At 42.3% G+C, this 19,907-nt stretch overlaps 1 protein-coding gene across 3 annotated transcripts in view; it reads left to right on the top strand.

The window, feature by feature from the left end:
* The window catches only part of OSGEPL1 (O-sialoglycoprotein endopeptidase like 1), a 158,163-nt gene that overhangs the window by 90,878 nt on the left and 47,378 nt on the right, over positions 1 to 19,907 (top strand). For all 3 annotated transcript variants that reach the window (XM_069225906.1, XM_069225907.1, XM_069225908.1), the window contains exon 5: positions 12,548 to 12,752. In XM_069225906.1, coding sequence (XP_069082007.1) covers positions 12,548 to 12,752 — 205 coding nt within the window. The remainder of the gene's footprint in view (positions 1 to 12,547; positions 12,753 to 19,907) is intronic.

Here is a 19,907-nt window from a genome sequence, read left to right on the forward strand (position 1 = left end):
AACGGTCACCCATGCCCTCGTCAGCAGCAGACTGGACTATGGTAACGGTGTCTACGCGGGAACAAAGGCCAAGCTCCATAGAAAACTTCAGCGCATCCAGAACGCCCCTGCACGACGCGTTACGAAAACGCCCTATATGCAGGAATAACAACCAAACTCCTAACAAAGCTGCAAAGAATCCAGAACGCATCCGCCCGCCTCATTCTGGACGTCCCACGCCGCGACCACATTTCCCCCCCACCTCAGAGACGTTCACTGGCTACCAGTATCAAAGAGGATCACCTTCAAACTCCTCATCCACGCACACATGGCCCTCCACGACACAGGCCCAGCCTACCTCAACGACAGACTCACCTTCCACACCCCCACCCTCAATCTTCGCTCCACCAGCCTCGCCCTCGCCTCCATCCCCCGCATCCGCCGCACCACCGCCAGAGGAAGATCCTTCTCTCACCTTGTCGCCAAGACCTGGAGCTCCCTACCGCTCCACCTTCACCAGACCCAAGACCTCTTGACATTCAGGAAATGCCTCAAGACATGGCTCTACGACCAGTAGCTCCCCTCCCCCAGCGCCTTGAGACCCTAACGGGTGATTAGTGCGCTCCATAAATCCTTGATTGATTGATTGATTGATCCTCAACCTCCATTGCCACAAACAGATCTCAGCCCACCTCAGAGACCTCCACTGGCTCCCCGTCAACAAAATGATCATCTTCAAACTCCTAACCCACGCTCACAAAGCTCTCCACGACGCCGGACTTGCCTACCTCAACAAGTGTCTCAACTTCCACACCCCGACATGTCAGCTCCGCTCCACCAACCTCGCCCTCGCCACCGTCCCCCGCGTCCACCGCACCACAGCCGGCGGCAGATCCTTCTCCCACCTTGCCGCCAAAACCTGGAACTCCCTCCCTGTCAACCTACGTCTGACCCAGGACCTCCTGACCTTCAGGAAGCGCCTCAAGACCTGGCTCTTCGAGCAGTAGCACCCCACCCACCAGCGCCTAGAAACTCTAGCGGGTGAGTAGCGTGCTTAACAAATTACTGATTGATTGATTGACCGATACATGTAAAAGACAAGATAGCCTACTGATGTCTGTATTGGAAGGTACAATTCATTCAATCAAAACATAGTGAGACAACCTCCAGAGGTGAGAAAAAATCAAGAATAGAGGGGAGGACTTCTGCCTCAGGAGCAGGGGACAGAGCTATTCTATATATATGGTAAAGGATAGGTAACAGTTGGTGTTCCAGATAGCTAAAGCTTTGTATATCATCAGTTTTACTCCAGCGTTCTAAAAAAAGAGGGTTATCTTCAGTTTTAAGAACACCCAACATTCATATAATACAGTGCAAATTAAATGTGTGATTGTGCTGTAGGATTTCGCTTAGCCGTGTAAATACCATCCATGAGCCCTCCATCTACTGTCAGGCTGTTTACTTACTCTAAACAAGCATCTGGGTTAGGCCAAGTATCTATAGTAAATACATGCATTGAGCATGCATGCCAACATATTAGAATACAAAAATGAGAATTTTTAAAAAGAAAATCGGGGGAATGTATTTTCCCCATTGACTTTTATGAAGCAGAGGCAGTTTTAGGTGGGAGACAATTAAAAGAAATTGATTTTTTGAATATAGATTGCAATAGAAAGCAAGAGGCCCACCAATTTTCCAAGAGACTTGAATGAACTCCAGATTTCATGTATGCCACCCAAAAGCAGTATTTCATATGACATTGGTAAGGAGATCTGAGCTGTTGCTGAAATGCAAGACCATATTGAGGACCCAAAAGTAGATTGGGATGGACAAGAAAAAACATGTGAAAGTCAGTACTCTGCTGAGTGTGGCAGCGCCAACAATTGCCATTTTGTGTAAGTTTGAGTTTGTAAAGGCGTACAGGAGTGTAGAAAAGCCTGTTATAAAAAAAAAAATATATATATATAGGGTCTGTGTGAGGCTTGCAGTGTGTGCAGTTGAATGTATTTTATACCATATTTTAGCCCATAAAAAAGTTGGCCAAACAACTTCCCACAATGTCTCAGTAGGTGATTTGAGTCTAGGTGGAACAGACGTTCCTAAAAGTTGATAAATTCCAGCTGCCCTAGGATAATTAGAAGATACGATCGGGTGTGGAGATGATGCAAGAGAAGAATGATTGTGATGTATAAGTTTATTGAGACCCTCTTGGACCAGAGTAGAAAGAATGATATATTGGGATTTCATACGAATAGGGAGATAATAAGTTGCTGAGAGAGTAGTAAAAGGGATGAGAGAGTCTTCATGATATAATTGGGAAATGAGAAGAATACCTTTAGCCATCCAAGCCTTCCAACACAAGGTTTTACCTTGTTTCCTAAGAGAACTATTGTGCCAAATAGGACTGTTAAAGAATTGATTAATGGGAGTAAGATGCAAAATAAAAGAAGGTTTAATTGAGTTGACTGAATGGGAGATAGTGCTGGGCAACCAGACTTTTGGGGGTGGGGGGGTAGACATAAATATAATAATGTGTTTATGGGAAAAGGGAGAAATAAATGTTTCTTCCAAAGAGAACCATAGCTTTTGAGGTGCATCATTGAGTGTAGATAAATAGGGTTGTATTTGCTTAATGCCAAAAGATTTGTGATAAGTTAAAAAGTCAGGAAAATGAATTCTACCTTGTACTTTAGGAAGTTTTAATTTTGAGAGAGAGATTTGTGGTTGTTTACGATTCCACAGGAACTTGGATTGAATTTTATCAATTGAACTAAAAAAACGTTTAGGTATCTTAATGGGAAGCTTCATAAGGAAGAAGTTAATGATAAGTAGAAGCATCATCTTAATGGTGTCCAAGCGGCCCCACTACGTGAGATATAACAGAGACTATTTCTGTGTGAGATCTACAAGCTTTGCAGATAAGATTTCTGAATTAGTCTTTAATGTATCTTTGAGTGTAGTGCAGTACCATACCTCCCGGCATTTAATCTTAGAAGAATTCCAAGATAATCCTGCATCAATGAATGCAGAGCCAGTGCAATGAGCATTAAGTGGTAAGACCACTGTTTTGTCTATATTAAGTTTATAGCCAGATACATCAGAATAGAAGTTGAGCTCATGCAGGAATACAGGAAGAGAAGTGTCAGGGTGAGATATGAACAAAAGAATATCATCAGCATATGCCATAAATTTAATGTGTGTATTATTAATTTGAAACCCGGTAAATTGTTCAGAAGTTTTTAATTGGTATAGAAAGGGTTCGAGAGCCAAAATAAATAGTAAAGGAGATAATGGGCATTCCTGACGAGTGCCCCTTTTAAGTGAGAAAAAAAGGAGATCGGATACCATTTGTTATAACCGAAGAACATGGTGAGGAATAAAGAATGGATATAAAATGTCGGAATTTAGTACCTAGTCCATGCCATTCCAATGCATTTGACAAGAAACCCCAGTAGACCCTATAAAAGGCCTTTTCCGCATCCAGTGATAAAGCTGCCAGAGGAATCTTAATCTTAGAAGCCTTGTTAATAATATTTTAAAAAGTACGAGAATTATCTGCTACATTTCTTTTACGGATAAAACCAGATTGATGAGAATCAATAAGTTCAGGTAAACGGAGAGCTAAAACTTTGGCAGAGAGTTTACAATCAGTATTAGTTAACGATATGGGTCTATAATTTTTACATTCAGTCGCATCCCAATGTTTTTGGGGAATAAGACAAGTCACAGCCTCAGTAAATGAGCAAGATGCAGAACCTGACTTTATAAAGTGATTAAGTAATTGAAAGAGTTTGGGGAAGAGAGACTTAGCAAACTGAATAAAGAATTCTGCTTTGAAGCCATCTGGGCCTGGAGCCTTACGCTTAGGGAGAGTTTGTAAAGCTGTATATAGTGCGGTAAGCTGTAGGGGTTGGTCTAAAGATGAGAGGTCAGTCTGCAATGGGTCTCTTGGTTTGAGATTAGAGAAATATTGGTTGATAGATCCAACTGATGGTGTGTGTTCTGGAGTGTATAGGTCCTTATAGTAAGAAGTGGAACACAATGCTATATCTTTATCTCTAAAGTGTTCAACACCATTATTATCTGTGATAGATTTAATAGTTGTTTAATAGTTGTTTTTTCTTTTCTTTGTTTCAAATATTGAGCTAGAAGAGAACCAGCTTTATTGTTACCACCATAATATCTGGCATTTATTTTCAGTAGGGTGCCGCATGCTTGTTCAGTGGGATATTGGTTAAATTCCATTTTAGCTGAGATTAGTGCTTCAAGATGTGATTTACTAGTTTTGTGAGTATAGTATCCATTTTCAAGAGACTTTATATTTTTAAGGGTGGAAGTCAATTTTTGTTGAGGAGTCTTATTTTTTTTTAGGAGACTTTTTTTTGTGTTGAAACCCCTCGAGGCTGCTTTGAATGCATCCCACACAAAATGAAATGATAGTTGATCACTAATGTTGATGTGGAAGTATTCTTCCATAAACTTACTGTAGGAAGCGATAAAAGTAGCATCTGAAAGTAGAGAGTTATTAAACCTCCATGACGATGTTGTAGAACCATTAAGAAAAAGATCAAGTTCAGTAATCACAGGTGTGTGATCTGAGATCAAAATAGCACCGATTTCAGAGTTGATCATATGTTGCAATAAACCTTTACTCAGAAAGCTATAATCAAGCCTAGAATGGGAATGGTGGGTAGGAGAATAAAAAGAGTATTCCAAGAGGTCGGATTTGTTTATTCTCCAGGAATCAGAGAGAGAATGCTGTGAAATAAAGTTTTTAAAAGCTTTGTGGGAGGCATGTGGAACGAAACGTGACATGGAATGTCTGTCCAAAAATGGATCGATTATTTGGTTGCATTCACCACTATTAGTAAATTGTTTGAGGAATGTTCAGAGACAATATGTGAAAGATTCTTCCAAAAATTTGGATCTGGATGTGTGGGGCTATGTATATTTAGGATAGTAAGAACAAAATATTGCCAATTGTAAATGTAACAACTACCCAGCGATCTCATGTATCTTGATGTGAAATTATGGTAGGTTTGAGAGATTTATAACAGAGTATAATTACCTCATTTTTGTTTGTGGTGGAAGGGGAGTAGAAAATTTCCCCCACCCTTTGTTTTTTAAACTTAATTGCCTCCGAGTCGTTAAGGTGAGTCTCTTGCAACAAAGCAATGTGGCATTTCAAACGAGCTAGGTGATATAAGACACGCTGACGTTTAATTGGGTGTTTAAGCCCCTTAACATTCCAAGTAACAGTTCCAAGTTGCATAACAAGAAGTATTAATAAACAACTGCTGTAACATGGAAAAAACTAGGCATATCAATTTTGCAAAAGCAAAGAAATGGGAAAGAAACATGATAGTAAAGAAAAAGAAAAGGAGGAAGATGACCTCCAGAAGTTGAATATACATGGATGTGGCAATACAGGGACCAAAGTCCACGAAAGCTAAAGAAGACAAGATAGAAAGTGAATACCCCGAAAGGTAGAGGGACAGCGGAGAACCTGAAAAGACAGGCAAGAGTGGCTTCAGCACAAGAAAAGTGATATTAGATATTAAAACATATAAAGGCGAGTGTCATGGAAGGAAAAACATTAAACAAACAAAAAATGTAGCATTTAGGAGACCAAATAACGTAATAACTACAGTAAAGGAGTGTGACATGAAAAACAATAAAAATCTAATCTTACCATTGGAACGTGTAGGAGAACAATTTGGATGGTGAGAAAGGGATATGGTTGGGAAAGGAACATGAGGAGTGCACGAAGAATATTATCTAAAAAATAAAATAAAATAAAAAGAAGATGACGCAGAGAAGGAAACCATGGATATAAATACTAAACATAACCATTGCTATTAAACTGTCCAGAAAAAAAAGAAAGGACATTAAGACAACTTAAAATATATCTTCAAGTAATTGCAGATGCTCCTAGTTCCATTGCTTCTGTTTTGTGTTGGTTAATAAAAGTTTTAGTGCTGAAGGTTCTTTGAACGAATATGATTTGTCCTTGAATGTAATTTTGAAAAGGCATGGGTGAAGAAAACCATATTGAATATTCAAGGATTTGAGTTGGGGACATAAGTCCAGAAACTGTTTGCGACGTGCAGCTGTAGCAGGAGAGAAGTCTTATGTTACACTTTATGACCTGACCATTGCAAAGAACCCATCTCTCGAGAGTATTTGCATCAAGTCAGTAAATTGGAGAGAGAATAATAATGCCTCTGGGATGTGCACGAGGGCCAGTTGAAGTCTGTGGATCTAAATGATGTGCCAGTTGGATAGAAAGGGGAGAGGTAGAAGGCAGGCGAAGAATTGAAGTTATTGCTGTTTGAAGGAATGCAATCATGTTAGAGCCTTCCGAACCCTTTGGAATCCCAAAAAGGCGACGATTATTTTTCCTATTTCTATTTTCTATGTTTTCGGTAAGCCTTTTAAGTTGAGCTATGTCCTTGGAGATCTGAGGATTGTCAGTGTTACAATCTTTAAGGTTACTGACTCTCTGTTCCAGAGTGCAAATTTGTTGTTCGTGTTGGGACCATTGCTCCTCAATACGTTGCAAAGAGGCATTAGTGTCCATCATAAAGGGCTTTAATGCACGAAATTCCTCCATGACATCATCTAGAGTAAGATGTGTAGGTGATTTTGAGGGAGAATCAAGGTCGTTTTTTGGGCGCTTGACGGAGGAAGTGTTAGATGGTTTTTTTCGCAATAGCGCCAGCAGCATGAGATGAAGAGGCGCTATACTTTAATAAGCCTGTAGCACTATCCATTGTTAAAGCTGGTGGTAGAGAAGATTTAATTATATGTGTGTGCACCACTCGAAGTGGATTATTAGACTTGGAGGAAGAGGATGACTTGCTGCTCTGAGAATTGTGTGGTCTCCCCATAAAAGCCAGCACAATTTGGTAATAGGAAGCCATCAATGTGAGATGATGATGAAATTATATTACGATGAGAAGCTGCTGCGAGAAGTGTCCAACAACAGAGCAAAATATAATAAAAAATAAATAAATAGAAAACACTAAATTATTCTCTCAGAACAGGCCTGGCAGAATACCACAAGAACAAAGCACTTTACTGCACATAGTCAAACAATTGGTGACTATTTTTAAGGGAACCTTCTGAAAAGAAAAACATCCCCTCCGTCAAAGGAAAGCATTTACCATGTTATGAAGAGCAATTTGAAAGAGCTCCTTGATAGCAAGAGCTGCCTGTGAATACTGAAAGTTGAAAACCTCAGCTAAATGTGTTTGAAGGTGACGCAGATAAATAACTACCTCAGGCCCTCACATGAAGTCTCTGAAATGACTTCAAAACTTGATGTCTCTGTAAGATATAGGCATATTTATGCAGTGGCAGAGTTCCAGTGCTCAAAAATGCTGGAGAAAGTATTCTTTTTGATGTGAAAACACCTTCCTTCCTACCAGGAAGTGCTGAAGCCTCACAGAGCTCTAAAGAGCAGCGGCCATCTTGCGTGACCTCGAGCCACACCCCTGCGAGTTTCCAGTCTGAATCGGGTATGTTTGGCATGTACGATGGAGGGAACTCACTTTGTCTCTGAGATTCAAACAGCACCATGTTAAGTCCGCAAAAGTATGCTCCTGCCTCATGCATTCCTGGTGAATTCCCAGCCAGAACCAATCTCCAGGTGATGGCATGGGGCAATTCCAAACTTCATCCTGCCTAACAAAATACTAATGTCAAACATTTGACATACTTCATCCTGCCTAACCAAATACTAATGTCAAACAGCTCTCTTGCATTCTCGTTAACAGCATGCTTATTCCCGTCCTCCCTCTGTCACGATGGAAGACTACTGTTCAAGTACTATTCAAGAATCAGACAAGGAGAAGACGAACAGCAGAGCACTTTGTGCAAGGAAGAGAAGAACACCTGGCACAGAGTTGTAGGCTTTTTCTGTGTTTGACCTGCGCTAATAAAACAGGATTTCACCAACGTTTTTCTTATTGCAAATATATTGATCCTATTTGAGTACTGGTCATAGGCTTTATCTCTGGTTACCAGAGGTGGATAGTTGTCCAGCTAGAAGCCAGACAAATACATCTGAAGTGGAATTTGATCTAGGCGTAGCTCGCACAGTGGAACCACAGCATTCACATCTTGGATGAGAGTTGTTCTGAGTTTTTGGTGGGTAAGCTATGGATCCATGCAGACGCAGCTTGAAAATAGATTTTCATAACCAAGTGCCACCAGGGAGCTACTGTTGGATTCAGAGAGCGCTTGTAGGCATTTGGTTATCATCTGGTACATGTACACGTCGCACCGTGCCGGAACAGTTCTATGTAAGTTTTGTACCCCTGGATGCTGCAGGTCTGCCCATACAGTCTCTTGCAGTGTCGGACCATGGCACCGCCTGGCATGTGTGATTGGCTCTACAACTAACACACGTACCTTCTGGGCCTTGCGTGTAAATTACAAAATAAATAAATCTCTTTTGCATGAAGGCCAGAATTAAAGGAAATACTACAGTTCCCAATTAAGGTTGGGGTTCCGTTCGAGGCCTAGCCTAAATAACCTGCTTCCTGCGTAAAAAGGTAGCTACAGGGTACCATGTGGAAATACACGCCCAACGCTCCTGATCTAACTTAACTAAGTCTAGTAGTGGTTTCAGAAAATGTTGCACCTTTATAAGCCTTAAACTGCATCCTGTGAGAAATGTAGTTCCCCAGTAACTTGAGGGTCAGGCACAGTCGATTTTCCAAGCCCCAAAAGGAAACTAGAAATTGTTCAGAGAATAGGAAAACTGGCAGGTGTTTCCCACCCCTCCCGCTGAGCTATTCTCCAGTGGATTAAGGGTTTTTCAAATCTTTCACAGAATCTTTCATGTGCAGGTGATATGATTTAAAATGTTTATGTGCTGTTCTTCTGCAGATTATGTAGGAGTTAACATCAGAATAATAATATGCAAATCAGGAATTAAAGATGAGAGAAAACTAGATATACCATAAACCTTGCTCATGGCATCGCTAACCTGTTAATCTAAAACCCTTTACTGCTTTACGTTAGGATGCATCTCACAGACTTTTGCTGAGCAATGTAAGACCTCTTGCATATATGTGCAGACCTAAATCTCTCCCTGGTAACTAGTTAATCTGGTTGCCCACATCCACTGACTAGAGTCTTTTATACTGTTTTGCCAGAAAAGGTCCATAAAGGAACTGGGGGCTCACAGTGCCCAAATCAAGCACTTACAACACAGGATTGTAATCAATGTTTATTTTAGTTTATTAAGAAGCACTCGAAGCCACAGTTCTATATTTTCTATTTGCCAGCACGGAGCTCGCACAAGGTCATACTGCAAACAGACTTTTAACCACCAAGAACGTTGAGTTTAGAATGGAAAACTCCTTCTCCAGCTAAAGAGAGCAACAGGAGACATGACAATTTTGTACATTAAAACTCTGCAATGTTGTGCATAAGAGAAACTAAACATCAAAGTAACTAGAGTATTAAAATCCACACTTGGCGCAGTGTTACTAAAGTGATCAAGCACTTACATGCATTAAATCCACAAATAAAGATTACTTTACCACATATCAAGGCCTGTGTCATGTTATCAAAGCATACAAAAAAGCTTACTTGTGTTCTGCCCTGATTGTCACAGGGCAATTAGTTGCCCTGTCTAATATACAGAGCTAATATTCACTAATCTATACGCAGAATAGAAGTAAAAGTGAATCAAAAGTGTATGCACTAGACTCTTTTCACTTAAAGAATCTGTGCCCTGGAACTGTAAATCGCCTACTGCTTGAGATCAGGTGATTCTTCTTGGTGCTGTTCTTCAGTGAATCATTGAGCACCAAGTTATGTTCTACTTGCAACTCTCAGTAGAAATTCTCCTGTGTAATGCAGGGACATTGTTCAACGACAGACCTCTTCTAGTATTTATTTTTAAATCGCTATATTCATAGCATCAATTCAAACACCTTTAATGCATATTATTGGGCCAGCATTAAAATCCATTTTTTTTAATGACCCCAGAATGGTCATTTCTTAAAGAGTGTCATTATCATTAACATTTTTGTGCCCTTTCAGAGAAAATTGTAGATGCAAAACTCCAAAGACGTGTTCCTAAAGTGTAACGAAAGGCATTTAGTAAACTTGTAATTGTTTACACCGGATGTGTAACAGTCCTGTTGTGTAATAAGCATGTAAAGTGCCCTCAATAAAAGCAGGTACATATACTGTAGATCTGTCAGTTGCTCTACTTTGTGATACATCCATTAAGTAATAGTGGATTGCAGGTACTAGCTATCTGTCTGCTGTGTTACTGCAAACAAGGGGATCATTTAATATAGTACAGAAACATTACTCCACATTAGCATCAGACTAAGGGGTGTGGTTACCATATACCTCTATATGAGAAATACAGAATGGATAAATCAACTTCTATTGAGATGCAGGAGTGAAATATAAGCAACAGAGAGAGTGAGAAGAGAAACAAAATTCTGTCCCTCTTCCCTTACCTCATATGTCCAACAAAAAAGAATGAGCTTGCTACCATGCCATTCAACTGTCACTCATGTCAATTAACTACCATCTCAGGAAAAAAACATTAGTTTTTTTTTTTTTTTTAAACCTCACCCACCAACCTAGATGGTGGCGAGCTTCATCATTGGGTTCCTACCTAGTTTCTTTCTTTGTGACGATGTGAATATGTGAGTGAAATTCTTAAAACTACTTTCAGGATATCCGCCCCTGAAGGGTAAAATGTATTAATGAACTCCTTGGATAAGATCAAAAATGGTGGTGGATGGGAAGTGAAAATTCAGGGGCCTCTCATATCCTAGTGTATGGTCGACATGTTTCAGCCAGTAGTGCGTGATGGTTGAGTCACAGTGGCTTCCTTCAAGACCAAGGTGTTAGGGCTAAAAAGCCCTAACTAGTGAACGCATACACACTAAGGCATGCCTATATGGGGTGGTTTATTTGTGATTTACGATTTTCACCCAACTTCTTGTAGTATCTGTAAACAGTGAATACGACGAGACAGGCATAATACATCAAGACATGGTAGAATTAAACAGCATTGATGCAGATAGTGCAGAGCTGGCACATCATTTGTGTCTTGTGCAACATGCTCATCATGCAACTGGACAAATGTGTCCGGTTTTTCACGCACACATTTTGTGTTCAAGACGCATGCAGTTGTCTAACACATTTATGCGTCTATGTATGAAAGTCATCCACCATACCATTTCAGTGTGTACAGTCCGTCATAATATTAAAGGGCCATTTCAGTTTCAAGTGCTCTCTTATTACCTTTGCCACATACCACTAGAGCACCTCGCGGCTCTTTGTGCCCATATCGGTGACAAGTAATCAGAACCGCTAGTGCAATCAGGCAGAAAAAGAGTGTTGCATAGTGCCATACGGCATATGTGGCAGAAGGATGCATGGTCTCACACCCTGTGTTATCGTTTTAATCTATATTTTTATGGTAAAACAACACAAGCAGCACAACATTCACCATGCAACATGCCATAAGCTAAGTGATAGGAGTACCAGTAAACGGGCAGAAGTTCTCTAATCCCAAGTACGGGTGTGTCATGTATAAGGATAATATATAAGGTGAGGACGTATGTGAAAACTTTTTGCTCAGCTGATTCAAACTCGTGCTCCTGTATAACAAAACCATTGAAAAAATATGTATAGCTACATTTTACGGCCCATTGTATTAAATCATATCACTCACAGTTTAAAGTGGTACTATTTGCTGCTGTGAGGAGGGGAACCACGAAGTAACTTCCATACATTGCAGGATTTGTCATGTGACGCTTATAGTGTATGGTCTAGTGTAGTGTGTGTATATTGAGGTGTAAGAGGGTATATCAAAAGGTGTAAAAAAATGAAATAATGTGAATCAATATGCTGCATAATTGCATAAAAAATATACAAACAAATGAGTAAGGGATGCGCTTTCTAGCAAACATCATATACTTGTCATATATGAAGAGAGCACATATGGATGGATCCTTGTTGACAAGTATTAATAGTCTATTGAATAGAGCACGTCGCTTATGGATGCTATTTTGATTTTGCATTCATTACGACAATAAGTGGAATAGCAAGTCATATTGCATAAATGAGATCATCCTCAGGACAGGATTGCATTTGGTATGGGCAATTGACCCCTATCTTTTACAGTGGAAACAGTACCTGGTTAATGGCTGCAGTGATTTGAGTATTAATGAGCTTAGAAAGGTGTCTACTGAGTACTCTTTTATGGAATCTGTTACTGTGGAGTGCTGCTTGGGGCATCAATGAACAATTGCAAACAGACAAGCTGGAAACAGATACATCCTTGAAAGGAGGCCGTGGCGTTCCATCTCAGGCGCCTGACAGCAAAGGCTTGTTGGCCTTCTTCCAAAGATTTAGAAGGATTGAAGAAAGGGCCACTAGATGTGCAAGTTACTCACCAGAGAGATTCTTGTACTGACATTACAGTCCAAATAGGCCGGAAGGGAGGTTTTTGGTGTAAACAATTCGTACTAAGGCGGATTCAAAATAGTTTCATGATATTGTTTAATATTGTGTTTTACAGGTTGCAAGGCATCTTTCCTTAAAAAACCATGAAGAATGCTCAACAATGAGTGGAGGGCAGGCGCTTGAGCACCTTGCTCAGCAGGGAGAACAACAGAAGTTTAAACTGACTCTTCCCCTGGCTCGGAGCCTAGATTGCAACTTTTCCTTTTCTGGACTAAGGAGTCATGCAGATGGAATTATAGCCCAAAAGAAGAAGGAAGAAGGTATATGATGATCAGGGGCGTTGTGAACCCTCAGCTTTAGCAGCTACAGTGGGGGTAGGGGTTCTTTATTGGCCTCTTCTGTCTGCAACTTGGCTTATAAAAGCTCAGAATTAATGTGATAAAAGACCTAGAGCGTCAAGGGAGAGCAAGCATGAGGAAGGAGGAACATAAGATGATCCAACAGGAATGGGAAAGAAGGAAAAAATATTGAGTGGAAGGATAGATGGATGAGTGGGTGGATGAGTCAGTGGATGAATGAGTGGGTAGGTTAACGAGTGGGTGAAAGTTTAAAGGATGGCAGAGTACAGGGATCGGTGGATGAGTGAATGAAAGGATAGATGGATGGAGGGGTGAAAGGATGGTGCTGTTAAGGGATGGATGGAGTAGCCCTGACCTCCTGGTCTGTGCGCCACTCCGCTCTGCCACTGCCTTAGTGCATGAGTCTGTTGCCTCACCTCCTGACACAAGACCTCCATGGTTCAGTCCTGCTGCCATACTTGTAGTAGTAACCTATTTTGATTTTTATTGTTACTTTATTAGTTTGGCTGTTATTGGTGTACTTTGGCTTTTAGTGCTTTTCTGTTTTGGCTTACTTTTTTTCTGGTTTTTCCAGTTGTTGTCATTTGTGCCCTCCTCCCGCTTCTGCTGTTTTACCCCACCTACTGTTTCCCACTTCCAGTCCTCCTGCCTCCCTGCCATCCCCTCCCTTCTCCCAGCACTACCTATGGACGCCACTGCGTGGCTGCGCAGTGGACGCGCCGCTGGTATGCCAAGGCAAGCCTGTTTGCACCAGTCTGTGTTTGACCTGCACCCAGTGCCAGGAACCCTGGATCTCCCTCCTTCTACCGCTACTCTAGAGTGGAGATCCTCGCTCTCAACGCCCACCCTCCAGCAGGTCATGCTGCCGCTCTTCTCACTCTTCTCCACAGAAGGTCCTTTCACATGTTGCCACCGCCAGTTTTCCTGCGACACCCCAGCGCAATCTGACACCCCTCACGGCCTACCCACACAACCCCCCGCCAACTGCAGTGCATCCTGCTCAATGTCCGATCCCTCTGAAAACACAACACTGAAATATGGGACACCATCACCTCCCTCGCTCCAGGCGTATCTTTCCTCACTGAGACATCGCCACAGCTACCCCAGCGAATACAAGATCATCCACTTGGATCCCACAGACAGGCCCGGTGGCGGAATCGCCATAATCCTTAAGGACAACCTCTACTGCACTGCCTCAACTCACAACAGCACTCAAATCATGGAACACCTTTGTGTTCAACCCAGATGAAAAAAACACCATCAAAGGAACCCTTGCCTACCAACCCCCTGGTCCACGACCAAAGTTCTGCAGTGTTGTCCCTGAAATCATCACCACCCAAGCCATCAGCATCGAACACTACATCTTCCTCAATGACCTGAACTTCCACCTCGACTACGCCAACACCACTAATCTCCCAAAAGGCATGAACATAATCGGACTCCACCAAATAATCACTGACCCCACACACATCGCAGGACACATACTGGACCCCATCTCCACTTCCAGCAACAGAGTCAAATACTGCCATACCACAAAACTCACCTGGACGGACCACTCCATTGTATACTTCACCTTCACATCAGCCCGTAATCGCGCGGCTATGCAAGCCCACGCCATCTATTAAAGCTGGAGCAAGGTATCCGAAGCCCAATAGAGCGACGCCCTCAACAGTCACAACCCAGACTTCTCTCTGATACGGACACAGCCATCAGAAATGTCACCACATGGATCTCAAGCAGCATGGACATCATTGCCCCAGCAAACCTAACAAACCCAACAACCCCACCAAGCAAGCTTGCTGGTATTCACCAGAACTCAGAACTACTAAGCGTAAGGGCAAGCAACTCGAAAGAAGGTGGCACTCCACCAAATATCCCATCGTCCTAACCACCCTCAAGAACACCTCAGTGAGGCCAAGAAACAATAAAGTGTCCACCGTCTACAAAAACTTCGCACCCCAACCCTCCATCAAACTTCAAAGCTCTTCAGACCCTCCACCCCCCTCCTTCCAACTGCACAATCACCCACTGGAACCAGCTCTACAACGCAGAACACTGTTGACCACATGAGATCCATCCACTCTGGATCCCCCACTGACCAATGCCCACACCAAGTGTTCAACCTAGGTATCAACACCATTGCCAGCAAACTCACGGACAAACTAATTTCTTCAAGCAGCACAGCCAACTACCCCGAAGACTAGAAACATGCAGGAATCTAACCCCTTCTCAAGAAACCCTTGGCTGACCCCACCAAACTCACAAACTACTGGCAGATCTCCCTGCTCCCTTTCCTCACAAAAGTGCTTTAACAATGCCATCAACCAACAGCTTATGGCATACTTAGAGGACAACAATCTCCTAGACACGTTGGAATTCAGGTTCCACAGCACCAAATCTGCTCTGATCGAAGCTACGGACAACATCAGATCCCTCCTTGACAAAGGAAACTTGCCCTCCCTCCCCCCCCCCATCAGCCTTGACCTCTTAGTGGCCTTCGACACAGTAGCCCATCACACACTGCTCACAAGGCTCCACCAAATCGGAATCAGAGGTAAAGCATCTTTTTTATCAGGCAGAACTGAGTCCAACTCCCGACCTTCATCTCAAAGCCCAAGAACATCATCTGCAGTGTCCCCTACGGATCATCACTCAGCCCCACCCTTTTGAACACCTACATGACCCCCCCAGCCAACATCGTCAGAAACTATGGACTAACATAATCTCTTATGCAGATGAGATACAGCTCATCCTCGCCCTCTCCAATGACCCCTCCACCACTAATTCCAAGGTCCACAACTGCATAACAGCCTCACAGACTGGATGAAAGACAGGTGGCTCAAATTCAACACTGACAAAACGAAAGTACTACTATTCGGAATGACCATCTCACTTTGGGACGACTCCTGGTGGCCAGCTGAGCTGGGACCTCCCACCACACAAACCATGCCAGAAACCTAGGAATTATTGACAAACTATGAAGCACAAGATCAGCACAGTCTCCTCCGCCTGCTTTCTTACCCTCTGGATGCTTCCCAAGACCTTCAAATGGCTCCCACTCACTACCAGATGTACTGTCACAGTGAAGGTGAAAGTATGAATGAATCTATGCTTGGATGGAAGAGGCAAGGGAAGCTCTTTTAGGAAGGGTTGGACACACTTGATTTGCTTGCTGGGTGTGATCATTGCTTTAATAGAAAGATGGGTTATCTTATTTTTCGGGCTACTCCCTCGATTGTGATGGACATAACTGACGGATAAAAGCAGCTGTTTATTGTCTTAATTATTGCAGTGTTTAGCTGCTTAGCAATTAGTGATGCAGATTAGCAATGTTAATGGGCAGGTTATTTTAATTTCATAGCACAGGAAGAGACTAGTCTTTTTCTACTGATGTGTGTAAACTGTTGTGTATGCAAGAACTTCCACTCTGAGAACCAAAAGAGAAGCTATTGTCTATTGTGTGTGGTATGGGCATTTTTGCTGTTATAGGTTTAACAAGTTTATGAAATTTTTTTAGTAGAAGTTTCACTGACACTATATTTTTCCATTTTCACAGTTTGGTTCGCATGCTAGGCATTTGTATTGTGTTTGTTTAAAATAATATATCAATGGACTACTTAGCTTTGTAAGACAGAAGGTGGTTTTTCACAATCATAGCATAATTTTTAGCTCTGGCTGCTGACAGCTTTAATTTTATTTACTGCTTTAAGTTAACAGTTCTTGAAAAAAATGTAGAAACAGTGTGCTTTCGGTCTGCTCCTTTAGCTTTTGGGTTTCATGTGTTTTTATAGCTTCCCACTGCCTGGATGGGCTGTCCACCAAGGCCATGGGATTTTGGGGATAATTAAATTTTTCCATTTATGTTACTGTTTTAGAATTTGGCACTTGGGCATCAAATTGTCCTTTCAATGATCTGGCGTGATAGTGCAGCTGTCAACAGACAATTATGTGAGCATAGCTGGAGAGTACCTTGGCACCACCCACATGTTGGGATCCAGGATTACACGTTTTGATTGAGCAGGCGTTGTATGGTTCCACAATAAAGTGATTGCCCTCCCCACAGCTGTATATTTACACAGCTGCCTTAGCTTGAACTTTCAGAGGCACGCACATGACATTGTAAAGCTATAAAAGTGTGTTAGATAACTAGATAATTTATGATGTGTTTCTTTGGCAGCAGCACAGAAGGGAGGAGGGCAGATATTAACCTAATGGATTTTTAGGCCTGCAACTGTCACCAGGCCGTGTATCCTTCATCAATATTATTCTACAGCTCCTTGCCTGTGCACAGATACATACCCATTCTCATGCAACCGCTTGCCTTTCTTCACATTACCATTCACCATTCCTTTAAAGCCAGGCTTATTGGCATTGCCAGTACCTATGTTAGACAGCAGTGCACATGCCATGTAACTCGTAACATTTGAATTGCTGATTGTTTGTATTTTAAAAGCCTGCTATTTTAATGCCCTAGTGAATTATAAAGACACAGTGCTATGCAGTAATTGCTAGTGCACATTAATTTATTTTACTTTGCTCTGATAATACCATGTTGTTGAATTTATAGGGTGTTTTAACAGGCTGTTTTTGATGTCGCAAAGCAGACATACATATGGTAGCTTTCTTAAAGATGCAACAAATGAAGGGTCCATTGTTTAAAGTATCTACAGTGCAATACTTTGCTGTTTGCCTTTTATGTTCACCACGTACAAGGAAGGCTTCATCTTCTTACTTATTTTCATAACACTCTTCAGTAAGGATAGAGCTTAATTTTTCTAATGCAGTTGGTTCATCAGAGTGGTCCTACTCCAGTTTCCCATATTGATGCTGCTTAAGGTCTATTTATTTTTGGTATTTTCTTTCAGTTGCAGCTGGTGAGCAACACACACTAAAGATGCAGAATGAGAATTGCCTCATTTAAATGATGAACCATCATCTAATAAAAGCGTCCAAGGTGTAAGAGTTAGTGCATCTTGTTTCATACAAAGGGGCATGTAGCAAGTCCCGTCACCTAGTTATGTCCTTGAAATTGACACCTGAATGACCTATGGGTCATTTAATTAAATCCTGTCAAGGCCTCCTGTGTCTTCTTTCCTTCAGAGACTGATAAATTGATTATCTGTAAATTAGGTAATATTTTACTGGGCTACAGAGCTAAGGCTTCTGTGTTACTCCCTGCATACCAGAGTGCATCTGCAAGATCACAAAGAGCCTGATGGTGCCTATTGCGCAGATGCAATTTTTCTGCGCTGGAGAAAACAAGCTGCCAAATGAATTTCTAGATTGTTGTGAGTTGTGTTCTAAGGAAGCAAATTTGGGGCTTATTTAGAATTTGTAGGATAGACTACCCCGACAAATTTGGTGTTCCCTTTTTCTCTAGAATCAGGGGAACAGACATGTTTCCAAGTATGACTTTGCTAGTGAAAACCCTTTGCTTATGGACATGGGGTCCCGTTGGTTAATGGATGTCTCAAGATACCCCCTTTTAAGGGGGACATTATGTTTTTTCCTGTTCCGGACAGCTAGCAAAGCCTTGTGGTCTTGAACAGGAAATAGGATTAATGGTCCCTCGTGCTAAGAAAAAACTCCTAGTGCTTCATGGCCATTCATGTTTTTCAACAGAAAACTCCCTCCTGAGTTTTTTCGGGAAAACCAAATCACTTTGCTCTGCTTGCCCATTCAATATGGCACCAATACAGCAAAGTTTCAGTGCCTTCAGCAAAGCTGTCTTGGCAGTCAGGTGCGGCCCGTCCTTTAGGGCGGAGGGGCCATTCCCCCCACCTTTTGCCCCTCATAAAGAGTGCCGGTCAGACTGATAGGCACTCTTCATGTCCAGATCAGGCAGCCAGGAGCAGACATGCGCGATTTGCGCAGACTCCTGGCTGCCTGAGCTGAACTTTTCTGGCTGAAGAGGTCACAGCTCCTGTGGGCGTGACCTCCTCGACTCAGCAAAGGTGCCTCGAGGCCCTCCCCTGGGTGACGAGGGAAGTGTCACCCATTGACTTCGACCTGGGAGCTTCAGGTTTAAGCCCTTAAGCGCCCAGGGCGAGTGTCAATCAGTGACACCTCGTCACAGAGTGGGGTGGGGTCAGCAGTCTCACTGACCCCATCCCACTCTGTGACGAAGTTGGGAAGGCAGCAGTCCCAACCCTTCTGGGACCTCCAAGGCTGAAGGTAAGTGTGTGTGTGTGTGATCTTTTTAAATGAATGTTTGGTGAATGCATGAATGTTGATGAGTGTTGTTAATGGATGTGCATGCGTGTGTGTGTGTATGTGAAAGAATGAGTGTCTGTGTGCTTCCCGCCCTCCCTCCTAAAACTGGCGGCCACCACTGTTGGCAGTGAGTGGCTTTGCAGAAGGCACAGTGATCTCTACCTAGCTGGCACAGATCTCTAAATAGGGTGCCTGAACTCTGCAAGGACAGTGAAATACATCCCTCAGCTGACCTGGAGAAACAGAGCACAGCTCACGCAGCGTTATATAAGCTCCTTCAACATTGTACCTCATGGAAAGTACCCCTTCACTGGCCATAAGGTATTGCATTGGTAATAAGTTATCACCATGTTGTTAGGGTATTGCAGTATGAGTTGTATTAGGGTCTTGCAGTGTGAGTTGGCCTTAATTTCTGTAGCTGTTCGCTACTCTTTCAGTGTCCTAGATGACGTGCCCGTGTTTTAGATGCAGAATGTACATGTAGACCTCCACCGTGAGCATGCTTGGAATCAGCATTTGTTATGCCTTTAGGAACCTCAATCATCAGCAACAGGTAACAAGCCTATCATTTAAGCCAAGCTATCTCGTCCTACATGAGGCTCACTGGGATAAAAGGTTTTTAATGCCACAGACTCAAGCAGCCATATATGTTACAATTTTCTTCAAAACCTTTAGCCAGCAGTTCATCCTCTGAAAGACATTGTCACGTCAGGCTTGTTTGGTGACAGGTGGTACAATCTGACTGGTCTGCGAATATGAAGAAAGTACCATATGCAGATTCAAAACTCTGTCAAACAAGAATGTGTTTGACATTCTTGTTTTGTAATCATTCCATTAGGCTACACCAGTTTGTTCTGCGTTCTGCTGCAGTATTATTCAGTACCTACCGTCCCACCTGTTTGC

This window comes from Pleurodeles waltl, chromosome 3_1, assembly GCF_031143425.1.
Source record: "Pleurodeles waltl isolate 20211129_DDA chromosome 3_1, aPleWal1.hap1.20221129, whole genome shotgun sequence".
Classification (NCBI taxonomy): Eukaryota; Metazoa; Chordata; class Amphibia; order Caudata; family Salamandridae; genus Pleurodeles; species Pleurodeles waltl.